Raw genomic sequence first — 13,771 nt, forward strand, 5'->3', positions numbered from 1 at the left:
CCCTCGTGCAGGCCCTTCATGCTCCTGCCGCCGCTGATGGAGTGGATGCGGGTGGCCATCACGTACGCGGAGCACCGGCGCAGCCTCACGGTGGACAGCGATGACATCCGGCAGACGGCGCGGCTGCTGCTGCCGGGCCTGGACTGCGAGCCGCGGCAGCTCAAGTACGTGGGCCGGCCTCGCGCCGCCGCCGCAGCGCCCTGCCCCTTCGCTTCTCCCCGTATCCCACTGGCGTGTCCTGGGAAAGGGAAACGCGCCGGCCTCGGCCATGCCGGGTTCGGCTCGGGGCGGGTTCACTCGCTGCCTTGCACGGGACCAGCACTACAGGCCCCTGCAAGGAATATGTGAGAGGTTGTTGTTAGTACAGAAAGAAAAGAAAATCTGTATGAAAATGAAAATATGTTCATGCCTTTTACCTCATCAAACTCTGTCTGTACAGGGATGTACGCTATGTGCATTCCATGCAGGTGAAATAACCTTTGCTTTAAAATAAGACATCGCTGAAGCAGAGGATCAAAATCAAAGTTAAGCTTCGTCAGGTATTTGCTCTGAACTGTCTTGCCTGAGTTTTATTTTCAGAGGCCTGAGGGTGCTCTGATACGCAGTGTGAGATGAGTAACACTGTCTTTTTGCTGCAGGATAGATTTAAATAGTACGATGAAAGAGAAGTGTCCCATTTACAGTGCCCATTATGTGATCTTTTAACTTAAAGCAGTCATTTGTATCTAGCACTACGGCACACGCAAGGGAAAAGCAACTCTTGGAATTTGAGGCAAATTTGTCCCTGTCTTGCTGTGCAACAACAGGCAAATTGCGACTAGTTTTTGATCGTTATGCACGAGCTTAAGGTCATACGGTGGTGTTTCCTTGCAGTGCCAATGCTTCAGGTAGGATACGTTGACACTTTCGAAAGAGGATTGTACCAAAGAACGAAGTCCTGCTAATACAGCCTGAAATTCAGACCTCTGCTCCCTGTCCTGCGACACAGAGCGCTTGGGCAAGGTGGTTTGGCGCCCTTCTCCGGGTGCGGAGATAACCCGAGGCCTCAGCGAGGCTCTGGACGCCTTCCAGGCAGGATCAAGGTCATGCGATAGTCATCTGGAGGACAAGGATTTAATAGAGCCTCATAAAAATGTTAATACACTTCCTTTCACTGAGACATTGGAAGAGAGTTGAGAATGTGCCATTAGCTAAATTTCATTTTGAAAAAAAAAAAAAAAAAAGATTTTTTTTTTCCAGAAAGAATGTAAAGCATCATTATCTTCTTTCAGAAATGGCTTTTATTTCAAAATAATAGCTAGCCTGGCAGACAGACAGCATAATTGTTCCCTCATAGAACTAGACTGGTGTTTTTTGTGTATACACTTTCTCTCCACCTATTTCTCCTCCTTTGACTTTGTTTTTATATATCTCTGATGGCTATCATTACAGAGCAAACATTTCTATGCAGGCAAATACACATCATATATAAAGCCATCTCCAAATATGCCGCATGCAGCTAATGACTTATTTAAAACAGCTGCTAGATGGGGGTGGGAGGGAGAAGCAGAACTAATGAAACCCGATTTCTGCAGAGTTGCATGCTGGAGGCCTGTGCCTCAAAACAAACCAGACCTGTAGAAATGTTGATCTTTGCAGGCCCGAGTGCTGCTTTAGCTCCTTCCGGAGGCTGGACGCCAAGGCTGCTACGGAGCGATTCCAGCAGGATCTGGGCTTCCGCATGCTGAACTGCGGCAGGACGGATCTCATCAACCAGGCAATAGATGCGCTGGGACCTGATGGGGTTAATACCATGGATGATCAGGTATTCCTATAACTGAAGAAAAACGTCCTGTGCTCGAGCAATTTGGGTTTTAGTTGTGCTTCAGTGGAGCAAATGGATGCCTGAGGTGTTACCTGCTGCATCTTTGAGGCCTTTCTAATTCTAGCCTGCCTTTTAGCCTGAAAGTTCATCCCGTAAAAACCTGAAGCCGAGGGCGAGTTGTTTCCCTCTCAGCTGGAGGCCGTCCCTGGGGGAGAGCAGGTCGCTGCGCTGCCTTTGGAGGGGCAGCCTGCCGTGGTCCCAGGGCGAGGGGGGTGCCAAGGCACTCGCAGCGCCCTCGGGCAGCGCCGCGCTGCGGTTCAGCAGCCGGGACACGGGCTGGGTCAGCCGTGAGCGACCGGGAGGCGCTCCCGGCCCAGGGCTTGCAGGCAGCCTCCATGAAGGGAACTACAAGCGCTCAGTCACTTTGGAGGATAAGATATATTGCAGAACCCCCTGTGGTGTTGACGCTGCTTGGTAGCTTTGTCCATCATGCTGAGACGTCTGTATTTTCATCTTTATGGTGTTCCCTGCTCAGCTGCTTTCTAGCAGAGCCTTGAGCTGCTTCTGCTTGTGCTGTCAGTCCATCAAACAACAGCCGAGGCTGTTCTCTGGGGCATCGTTTACTGCATTGCATTAGCTTTTAATTAAAGAAAAGCCACCTCCCCCAATAAACACTCATTACAGCTGTCACAGCAACGAGAGTGAGCTGTCGTTTACCTAAGGCACCCTTTGTTTGCCTGAGTTTTTCCTTTTTTTTTGAAATCTCTGAACTTGAAAAATCAAAATGAATCTTGAGGCGCAAGCAGGGAATGCAAAAATAAGATAAGCCCAAAGGCAGGTAGGTCTGTGCCACGTCGCAGTTCTGAAGCGCTGGCGGGTGCCTGAGCGTTGGCCGCTCAGCAAGGGGCACTCGCTCCGCTGGGGATGCCTTCCCCGAGCAGCAGGAATGAAACAAACTCCTCTTTCCTCCTCTACTTGCAAAGCTCCCCACCTTTCCAATGTCCAGAACTGCCCCAGATGCAGGGAGACAGGAGTTGTCACTGCTCTGAGGAGGTGCCTTTGCAGACATGGTGAAACTCCTCTTGGTGAGGTTTACTTTTGCTGTGCAGTTCGGGCCCATCTCTGTCACGGGGTATCTGTACCTCACGAGCAGTAAAGATGCTGCCTGTGGAAAATTTAAAATTTGCAAAATATTAAAGGGCAGGAAAAAGCTCTAACAGGGGATCAGGGATGGGCCTTGCTAGGCCATTTTCTTTCTGGTCATGGCTGCTTCTGGAACAAGCTCCTTGTAAATAAGGCTCGTTTCTCTGCTCATGAATCCCTGAGCCTTCATGGTTTGTTGCTTAAGGGGATAGAGAACGAGAGAGAGGGAGAGGAAAGCGACAGGTATTGATTTATGGCATAGGAATGATGAAATACCATAGCAAATAGAGATAATATTTGCCAGGTGAAGTCTCTGGTGTATGCTTGTGCTCTTTTCTGCCTTTTTTCATCTATCTACAAATGATCCAATAAATGGTCACGTGGGAGCCTCCGCACAGCTCCAGCGCAGCAGCGGGCAGGGCTGGCTCGGAGCGATCGCCTGGAGCACCTTGCAGTCCTGGCTCCTTGGTTCTCACACCTGCCCCTTCCTGGGCCCAGGAACCAAACGTTTTGTAGGCGCACGTGGGCTCTTCCTGCCCCTCCATGCAAGCACACACACACACACACAGACACACACACAGAGCCCCCTCTGCATTAAGATCTGAAGTGCCTCTGTCAGTGCCAGGCAGAGTTAGTGATCACGGGCACGGGTAGGTCACTGCCTCTGCCTTCCTTCCTGCAGGGCATGACCCCGCTGATGTACGCCTGCGCTGCCGGGGACGAGGCCATGGTGCAAATGCTCATAGACGCGGGAGCCAACCTGGATGTGCCTGTGAGTACTGGGGGGCCCGGTGCCCTCAGCTGTTACTAGCTTGTTACTAGCAAGGGCAGTTTTCATCTCTCTCCTGGCCACCAAAGGCTTCGTTTCTAGGAGCTGTTGTACCAGCGTGAAAGTAAGGCGCTTCTTTCAGAAGTCATTGCTGCAGGAGTTTGAGAGATTAAAAAAACAAAACAAAAAACACTTCCAAAGCCTCCTGAAGGCCCCGTGGCCCTGGCTGTGCTTGGCCCTGGCCAGCCTAATGCTGCTGGGGCGGGTAAGAGGGCTCCCCTCCTGAATGAGCTGCTGCTATGAGAAGCCAGCGGGCCCATTACACAGGCCCCGGGGACCGGCCACAGCGAGCGGCCGTGGCCGCCTTCTCTGAGCAGCGTTAATTGCCATTCCCAGGGGCTGTCACTTACAGAGTGAAAAGCCAGATATGTAAAAGTCCAGAGGCAGTGGGGGCAGATACTGTGATGGCTCCTGACCCCCTGCTTCCGTGTGCCAGGTTCCCGGCCCCTCTCCACGCCACCCGTCGGTCCACCCCGACAGCCGGCACTGGACTGCTCTGACGCTCGCCGTGTTGCACGGACACATCTCCGTGGTTCAGGTAAGCGGAGGAGACCCTCTCTACTGCAGGCCAGGCTGGCCCTGGAGCCCGTATGTGCCTCTTCATTGCAACTTCCAAAGCCTGCCTAAAACCTCCTCATTCAGTAATTGCCATTGGAGGGTGATGTCTGATTCCTCCTAAACTGGTGTCTGAAGCATCACGGGGTGGTTTCTCCTGTGAAACAAGTGACAGCACTCGGCCAGGAAGCCGGCTCCGTGTGTGGCAAAGCCTGAAGCTGCCGCTGCTGCAGGGCCGAGGGGCAGCTGCGGCCCCCAGGGCTAATTCCCTGAAGCTTCCCTGTTTCCTGTGCACAGCATGAAACTAAATGAGATGGAGATCCTGTGCTCAGCAGCAGCTCTGGCTGCAGAGCCTGCTGGAGCTGGGGGATTGCACTAGCAAAACTGCGCTCACATGAAGGTTTAAAAATATATAAATAAAATATTTTTACAAAGAGAGATTCCAGTTTCTGAGATTCCAGTTGAGCACCTTTCACCAGAATAAATTCGTATTAACAGCACAGTAAAGCAGTAGAGAATAGGAAGTGCTGAAGTTGCCCTTGATGCGAGGTTTTGGCCGTAGCGTGAGGCGGGAGGGCTCCGTCTCCCTGCGCTGCCCCTTCCTCAGCGCCCCGGTGCATCTCTTGCAGCTGCTCTTGGATGCCGGCGCGCACGTCGAGGGCTCCGCCGTCAGCAGCGGGGAAGACAACTACGCGGAGACGCCGCTGCAGCTGGCGTCGGCGGCAGGTGGGTGCCGTCCCGCGGGCCCGTCAGCGCAGCAGCCCCGCCGGCCGCGGCAGCGCCCGCGCGCGGAGGGCCCCTGTGCTGCAGGCTGCGTGCTGGTGCGCGGCTTGGCTCGCTCCTGAAGCACTAGTGCGGGCCCAGCAAGGGCTGCCAGGGACCAACAGGTTATTGTCACGCAGCGAGAGCTGATGGGCCGCCAACAAGTATCTGCTTTTGCCACTAGCACCAGCTCTCATCTTGTGCCAGCAGCCTCCGCCACAAAGTAGAAGACTGAGACACCTCCTTCTTTGCACAGGGCACTGCAAAGAAACTTAAAAACAACTGCTGTCTAGTCTTGGATCTAAATAACTTCCAGATGTGAAAATTAGCAACAAAATCCTTATGTTTATGTACTTTCTTTTCTGTTCCCCAGGGAACTACGAGTTGGTCAGCTTACTGCTAAGCCGAGGCGCGGATCCCCTCCTGAGCATGCTGGAGCTCAACGGAATGTCCTCATCACTTCACGAAGATATGAACTGCTTCAGTCACTCCGCTGCGCACGGACACAGGTAGAGTTTCCTCTCATCCTGCAGAGAGGTTTGCGCCAACATTGCTACGTGGCTCAATCCCACAGGCCTTGCCCCAGTGCCTGGGTGGGCAGTTCAGAAGATGGCGTTAAGACTGTCCTGGTGGCAGCAGTTTTTGGTTCAACTTGTCTCAGGCTGTTCTGATGCTGATGCAGACAGTGCTCTGCTTGAGCCGTGTGGGGAATCGAACCGTTCTTTAAACTGCTCGCTGCTTTCTGTTACATCCCTTCCAGAAAGTTTGCGTAAGTCTTTCCTTACTCAATAACTGGAACTTCGAAAAAGGAAAGGGGCTACATTTTAGTCAAAGCTACCAAATGCAAAAGAAGTGCCTTTGATTTTTTTATTCTTCTATTTGCTGGTCTTGTCTGGCAGCACTAAGCAAAAGTGAATGGGGGTTGGTTTTAGGCCATACATGAGCAGATTATTAATTAAGTTTCACCTATGGATAGGTCATGAAGATATCGGTAAACGTTCTGAGACAGCATCAAGTCACATTAAGGTGGCCGAAATAACCTGGAAGGGAATTTGGTTGACTGGATGTCTGGTTTCTGGATGACTGACTAAGAGATGGGTCATTAAAACAGTGAAAAGCCTGTTTGCTGGTTTTCCATCCCTGACCGTGTGCAGGGTTGTTATTTTGAAATAAGATGTTACTTAAAACCTCACCTAGCAACCCTTCCAAGTCTATTCCCAGAAGACAGGTTAGCAAAGGAGCCCACTGAAACAGGCACAGGCCGCTCATGGAGCGGAGCAGCGACAGCCAGGGGCTGCACAGCAGTGCAGCAGCCAGGAGCAGGTTACAGAGTAGCTGCCTTCCTCACACGCAGCCTCTCTGTGCAGAGGTGCCACAAATGCACCTCCTGCTGCATCACAGAAAATATCCCAAACTCAAAGCCTTAAACTCAGCAGAATTGGACCTATCTAATCTCGTTATTTGCAGTGTAAAGCTCTACACTGGTCTCCTCCTAACTCCATTCCCAGCCCGCTATTTTCTGTAACATGCAACCACGAAAACTCTGAAGTTGGAGGCTGATTCCTGAACCCGAAGGGTACGGCGGTGCCACGGCACAGACTGAGCGCTTCGAGCCGTGCCGCGTGGCAGGGACATGGCTGCTGCAGGTGGCCCCAGCTGTCCCGAGGGAGACAGCGGTGCAGGCTTTGCAAAGGTGCTGCTTGGACACAAGAAAGGCCATTTCTTGTGATTCTTGTGACTGCTGGGTGAAATTCCAAACCAAAAAAGTCTCCCTGGAATTAATGATGCACAACTGTCATTTTTTATGGTTTCAATATATGGACGCAGGAAACAAGTCTGACTAAAACAACAGAACAGCCCTTGAAGATGGTCAATTGGGAAAAAAAAACAAGGCTTCTAACAGCCCTTCTGGTAAAAATCTTCCTTTAGAGCTTAGGATTTTACCGCATTCAGGACTGGCAGAAGGAAGCCTATTTCCTTGCCAAAGCCTGCAATAAAAATCGTTTTGTCCCAGCACTCCAAAACATCCACTGACACCCTTAAGGCACCTCAGGATGTCTGCCGAGTCCTGCCTGCATTTTTGGCACGTAATTTAGTACCGAGTGACACCTTTTTCCTCCCCAGGAACGTGCTCCGCAAGCTGCTGACGCAGCCCCAGCAAGCCAAGGGCGACGTCCTCTCGCTGGAGGAGATCCTGGCCGAGGGAGTGGAGAGCGACGCCTCGAGCCAGGGCGGCTCCAGCGAGGGGCAAGTGAGGCTCTGCAAGACGAGGATGAAGGCTCTGCAGGAGGCCATGTACTACAGCGCCGAGCACGGCTACGTGGACATCACCATGGAGCTGCGCAGCCTTGGTGAGCGCTGCCTCCCGCTTCGGGCACCGGCCGCTAGTTAGGCAGCAAAACTGCTTTTTTGCCCTCTGCGCAGGTCACTTGCTTTTTCAACTGCCCACTGATCCGGGGTGCCTCTCACTTTTGAAAAGCTGGGTCCTCTGTTCCCAAGAGTCAAAAACAAGGGCACTTCCCTTAGTGAGATGTCCTGACACCTAAAAGTCAGTGCTAAAGTGGCTGGTCTCAAAAACAAGGATAATATCAGATATTACATGATTTAACGGTAAAAGAATACCTTGGATCAAAAGGTAGGACATGCTTTTGAAAATGTAAAGATCTTCGTCAGTGCTGCTGTTTATCAGTATCTGCCCACAGCTGTCACCTCTCACTGTCCTTTCTGTTATGGCTCCAGGAGTCCCGTGGAAGCTCCACGTGTGGATCGAGTCACTGCGGACAACCTTCTACCAGTCTCGCTACTCGGTGGTCCAGACCCTCCTGCGGGAGTTTGTCACCATAAAGGAAGAGGACTACAACGAAGAGCTGGTCAACGAAGGACTGCAGCTCATGTTTGAGATCCTCAAGACCAGCAAAGTAATTGTTACCTTTGTTTACTGTACCAAAATCAAGTGTTCAAGACAGGCCTTTTGCTATTATGCAAAGTCCCTGCTGAGTTAGGGTATTAAGATGACCCTGTAGGGCTTATCTAAATTCACATACAGCCCATTGTGATTTCCTGCCAAAGGCAGCCCTATGGCAAAGCCATCCATTTCAACGAAAATAAAAGCTGAAGTCTAGTTTGGCCCTTGCTTTTGTGAATGTCACAGGACAAATTGTCAATAAAAATACCAGGCAAATCAGGTCTCAGGTTCAGCATCTTCTAGGAGTTTTTTGAACACTGCCTTTGTTCAGCACTTTTTTCTAATTATTTTATTTAAAGGCTGCCTTTGACTGTGCTTTCCCTCTTTCCAAGCAGTTACAGAAAGGACTTTATCCGCGATCCCTGGTTTAGCTGCCTCACCTTTCAGACACGCTCACCTGGCTTCTCCCCTGTTCTTTTCCAAGAGGCTGTTGCCCTTCGTGTGAGGAGGAGGAGGAGGAGGGTGCCTGCACTCTGCCCGTGGCAGGCAGGCATTTGAAACGTGCCATGGGGAAGCTCAGGGGTGGATGTGGCTCCCGATACCTCCCTAATCGCTCGCAACAACATTGGTCCTAAAACCTGTCCTTTAACAGCAAGAGCTACTACTGCAATTAAAGCAATTTTGGACAACCAGCCGGAGCCCAGTATCTGGCAGGGCTGGATGTTGTGAATCAAGTGCTGCTGAGCACATGTCGTGGGCTCAGCTGTGGCAGAGCAAGGAGAGGAGTGCAGAGCTTTTGCTGATAGGCTTTGTCCCTTGATAATGTTGGCCTGTAAATGTTGCTGAGCACATGCTCCCAGCGTGTGCTTGCTCAGGCCACGTGCTGCTCCCACTGCTGGCAGGTTCTCCTTCCAAGTATGGGTGCCACGAGCCTCAAGTGAACTCCTGGAGCACGTTTAAAACCTGATCACTGTCAAGTGCTGATGAAGCCTGTTCTGTCTTCCTTGCAGAATGACTCCATCAATCAGCAGCTTGCATCCATCTTCACCCACTGCTACGGCAGCAGTCCTATCCCGAGCATTCCCGAAATCCGAAAAACGCTACCAGCTCGGCTAGGTGAGTCGCTCACCTAAACAGTGAGATGCTTGTGGTCTGTCTTTCCAAAGCATCCACAGTTTCCCTAAAGTAATAACAAAACAATGATCTATCTCATATTTTTTCTTACCCTAACAGATCCTCACTTTCTAAACAACAAAGAGATGTCTGACGTGACTTTCTTAGTAGAAGGAAAGCTATTTTACGCGCACAAAGTTCTGCTGGTTACTGCCTCGAACAGGTGAGTCGTGTTCCAGAGCTGCACACAGGTTGCTGGGGAAGGTTGAGTCCGTTGTGTGACTCGCTCCCAATCTCTCACAGTGGCAAGAGAGCTCAGGGGAAGGGCCACTGGCTGCAATTTGGGTCTGTGGGGTCAAGCCACATCATCTTCGCACATTTCAAGAGCAGCAGGAGAGTAAGAATGGGTTTTTCTAGCCCATCACAGGGCTGTAGTGACATAAACCAACCAGTAATTTTCCCTGGAAACCTTGTGCAGTAGTTGGAGTGCACGTGTCCAGCTGCTCCTCCCTGCTCTCTGGGTGTGCGACAGGCAGAGCCACGCTTGCTCCAGACACCCTGGAGCCCGTGTCCCAACTGCCTCTGCTATGGGCAAGTTAATGGTGTTTGGCAACTATTATCACGCGAGGCTGAATCAAACCCAGGCCACTTACAGGTTAAATCGCCCCTGAAGCTGCAAACTAACTGACACTGGATAGGAAAGAGATGTTTGGGTTATCGGCTGCGAGTTACAAAGATCTTTATTTTCTCTCTGCTTCAGCTGTTTATCGATAGGTAGCAGGGATTTGAAGTACTGTATTACAGAAATCTGTTAACACAAATCTATTAAAACCATTCTCAGGTTTAAGACCCTAATGACCAATAAAACAGAGCAAGACAGCCAAGGCAGCAAGACTGTTGAAATTAGCGATATGAAATACAATATTTTCAAGGTATGTAACTTATTCCACCTTTCCTTCACTCTTCTCCCCTTCTCCCATATTTTGGAAGCTAAGAGGGTGAGGGTTTAAGATCAGCGATAATTCTGCAAGTAGAGACTGACTGCGTTTCGGGAGGGTTCTGATCTGTACCACAGCTTTCAGCTAGGACCAGCCTTGGAACAAGGAACTCCAGCTTATATTTTTATTTTCTTACTAGGCAATTGACTCTTTGTAAAGCAGGACAAATAAGTCTCTTCTGAATGTAGCTGTGTACTTACAAAAGGGTCACGGGCACAATTTTCATGCTGTGTTAAGCAAAAAAAGGAAGCCTAGTTAGAGCAGCAGGACTGCCAAGCTTCATATTAATTCAAATCAGATGATCAGAAAGTGATGGTGTCCCTTTTGAGAAGGGCTTGAAACTGAGAATTTCACTGTGCTTTTATGACATTTCTGTATTTAATGGACCTAAGGGAGATTCATTCACGATGGAGGGAAAGCAAGGTACTTAACACACAACCAAAGGTTAAAAAAAAAAAAAAAAAAAAAAGTCAGTGAAATGCGATAGCTAAAAGTTGTTCCAGCCTTCTAGCTCTGCATTTCAAATTAGAGAGAAAGGGAAATGGGAGACTGCAGAAAAGCTGAAAGGTTGTGTAACTTTTCACCACAGGGCTGAGGATTTTCCTCTGTTTTTGTCCTCCCCTGATGCACGTAAGCAGCTGGTCGGCAGCAGTGCCTCCACTCCTCGCAGGAATGAAATTGGCCCTAAGAAGATCTTTGCTGTACTGGAAAGGGGCAGTGATAGTTTGGCACTATGCAGGCAGCCTCCAGCCTCTGTAGCTTAGACCATGACCATAAAAAAAGCAGAGGAAGGATGAAAAATATTTAAATGGGTCTCCTTAGAATTCTTTTACATCAAAAGGTTTCTGAAGATAGGCCTTTTTACACTGGGGACAGCAGTGAATTGAAGAGAGTGAAGTCTTTCACAGAGACAATTTGATGTTAAATAAAATGAGGCGGGTTAAGGAGATTATGATGTTCTATAGTAATCTCAGTTATGCCGAACTGAGCCACAAGGGATCTTTAGTCTGCTCCAGGGATGCTCCCAGTGCTCAGAGACGCGCCGTCACCCTCGGCCCCAAATCCTCAGCGGAATATTAGAAAGCAGCACATCTGCAAACCCAGAGAAACGCAGCAGCAAGAGCCAGCGTAGCACATGAGTCCCCTCTGCCCAGCAAGGGAGCAGGGCTGCTCGCAGCCTGTGTGACCGCAGTGGCAACAGCTTCATGCCTGCCCCTCTCCCCATTTCAGATGCTGATGCAGTATTTATATTATGGAGGAACAGAATCTATGGAAATTCCCACCACTGATATCTTAGAGGTAAGTGTGATTTCTTCCAAGTCTTGTCACGGGCACTGGGGTATAAGCAGGGCTTGCATGGCAAAACCCAGTAGCTGTTAACAAGCTTTCCAGCTAGTAGACTTAAAGCTGTGTTTCACAGCTTTGAAACACAAATCCCTGGAAATACCAACAGCTACCACTTATTTTGTAGCACATCAGTGAGAGGCTAGATAAAATTACATCACTGCAGTGCTACTGGTCCCAACGTTGCCTAAAACTACCCACTGAACTTTGCCTCCATAACTCAGTTCTTTTCAAAGAGATGCTGCATGAAGCGAATAAGCTGTTAGGCTCCAGAAGTGTTTTTCCTTACAGGTAGATTAAACTAGTCCCCAAGAAGAAGACGAGAACCTTCCTGCAGCAGTAAGCCTTTCCTAACAAAGGGTGAAAAAATCTCTCTGCTGCCTTATCTAGGCATCCAGTAGCTTTTCTGGTCTTCCTTAAGGACTTAGACATAAAAAGGGAGTCAGATCCTTCAGGGAAGGAAGCGTTGGTGCTGCTTGTCTTCTTCCAGGCTCCTGATCTCTCATGGCTTCTCTCTTGTTCTAATAGCTGCTGTCAGCTGCCAGCCTGTTCCAACTGGACGGCCTCCAGAGACACTGTGAAATCCTCTGTGCCCAGACGATCAGCATGGAGAACTCCGTTCACATCTACAAATATGCAAAGGTACCTGCCAGGCTCCTACCGAAGGGTCACAGTGAGGCAGTTTCTGCAGGCTGCTTCTGGTAACCAAACACCACACATGGGCACCAGCGCACGCAGGCTGCGCTCGTAACGCTCACAGCAACGGCAGAGCTTGCAGCCCTAGTACGTACGTCTTCTAAAGCTGTTGACTTGCCCTCTAGGCCATTCTCGGTACCTGTGGTACCTTTCATCACGTTACCATTTGCACAGACTTTGGGGGAGTGCGAGGAAGGGGCGTAAGTGACATTTCCAAATACTGAACTTCAATGACATTGTGCTCCTGTTGTTGAATCTCCCCAATGATGCTGTAGCTAAGGGAACCAGATCACAGCCAGAAGGCCACTTGGTGTGTTTTAGTACTGCAACTTGCCTCTTTTCCCACATCCAGCATCTTTTTCCAGGAATTAAGTTCACACCCCATGACCCATGTCCCTGCTGGCACACGCTGTGTGCCACATCTGCCGGCACCTGCTGTTTCGCACCGCGGCACAAACTCCCCGCTCGTCCAGCGACACGGGTATCCCAGGGCCTTCATCAGCCAGCTGCTCCCCTCCTCCAAGACCTCTGCTAACGGCACCATCAGGAGACACTAAAAAAGCTGGTGCGCTGCTCTGCTCACACCTGTGCAGGCAAAAGCAGCAGGGTCCTATACTTAGCACTTTCCCACTGTTACTGTGATCCTTCCCTACGCTTTTCACTTTAACATTTTCTGGGTCGGATTAGAGCAGTCCACACGCCCTAGTCTGCCCTCTGGTCTGAGCCACACACCCGACTAACGGCTGTTGGTCTTTTCTGCAGATTCACAACGCGCCTGAACTAGCCTCTTTCTGCGAGGGCTTCTTCCTGAAGCACATGAGCCCCCTCCTGGAGCAGGACTCCTTCAAGCAGCTCATCTACAGCAGGAACAGCAAGGTGCAAGGGCTGGAGCCCCTGCGGGAGCTGCAGGCCACGCTGGCCGGGCGCCTGCACTCCGTGTACGTCACCTCGCGGGTGTGAGCGGCGGTGGCGGCGAGGCCGTGGCGGGAGCGCCCCGGGAGCCGCGCGGCAGAGCTGCCCCTGCGCAGGCGCCTCGTCCCACCGAGGCGGGGAGCAGCTTCCCTGGGCCACGCACGCTGGGTCCCAGAAACAGGCACAGCACGAACCAGAACCTGAGCCGAGGAGAAGAGCGAGGCTGCCCCTCCAACGCGCGCAACGCGGGGCTGCAGCGCAGCGGAGCGACGCGCCTGGGCTTCCTGCCGACACGCAGCCTCTCAAGCGTCTCTCTACACACCCTGGCAGCCACCTGGCTCACACACACACAGGCTTTACTTGTAAAACAAGCTGCGAAAAACGGTGCTTTCTAATGCTATGGACCACTGCCCACTTGCCAAGTCCTCTGTCTGAGCAGGGAGGCTGGGGGACACAAGCCACTGTGTGTCTGGTTTTCCCCAGAAAGGTTTGCACCTCAGGGGAGAGAGTCTGTAGATCTAAGTCTGAGTAGGAACCAATACTAACTCAAAACTTACTCATTCTGCACCTAATTGGTGGAAGTTAGCTGGGGCAGGGAGGGGAGAAGTGTTTGGGGGATTTTGTATTTTTTTTAATATAATTTCACTGTGCTAGTTGTTAATCTGACTCCAGTTTGCAAAAAAAAAAAATGGCTGTCTACCCTTTTAATG

General features: G+C 50.7%; 1 protein-coding gene across 1 annotated transcript in view; it reads left to right on the forward strand.

The window, feature by feature from the left end:
• The window catches only part of ABTB2 (ankyrin repeat and BTB domain containing 2), a 109,455-nt gene extending 96,340 nt beyond the window's left edge, over positions 1 to 13,115 (forward strand). The window contains exons 4-17 of the mRNA XM_088525772.1: positions 12 to 164; positions 1,639 to 1,804; positions 3,630 to 3,719; positions 4,213 to 4,314; positions 4,961 to 5,057; positions 5,467 to 5,602; positions 7,218 to 7,444; positions 7,833 to 8,011; positions 9,009 to 9,114; positions 9,232 to 9,334; positions 9,953 to 10,043; positions 11,340 to 11,408; positions 11,982 to 12,095; positions 12,912 to 13,115. Coding sequence (XP_088381898.1) covers positions 12 to 164; positions 1,639 to 1,804; positions 3,630 to 3,719; positions 4,213 to 4,314; positions 4,961 to 5,057; positions 5,467 to 5,602; positions 7,218 to 7,444; positions 7,833 to 8,011; positions 9,009 to 9,114; positions 9,232 to 9,334; positions 9,953 to 10,043; positions 11,340 to 11,408; positions 11,982 to 12,095; positions 12,912 to 13,109 — 1,831 coding nt within the window. The 3' untranslated portion in view covers positions 13,110 to 13,115. The remainder of the gene's footprint in view (positions 1 to 11; positions 165 to 1,638; positions 1,805 to 3,629; positions 3,720 to 4,212; positions 4,315 to 4,960; positions 5,058 to 5,466; positions 5,603 to 7,217; positions 7,445 to 7,832; positions 8,012 to 9,008; positions 9,115 to 9,231; positions 9,335 to 9,952; positions 10,044 to 11,339; positions 11,409 to 11,981; positions 12,096 to 12,911) is intronic.
• The last annotated feature ends 656 nt before the right edge of the window (positions 13,116 to 13,771 follow it).

This window comes from Tinamus guttatus, unplaced genomic scaffold (genome assembly GCF_059628265.1).
Source record: "Tinamus guttatus ecotype Peru unplaced genomic scaffold, ASM5962826v1 Tinamus_guttatus_pri_ptg000240l, whole genome shotgun sequence".
Taxonomy (NCBI): domain Eukaryota; kingdom Metazoa; phylum Chordata; class Aves; order Tinamiformes; family Tinamidae; genus Tinamus; species Tinamus guttatus.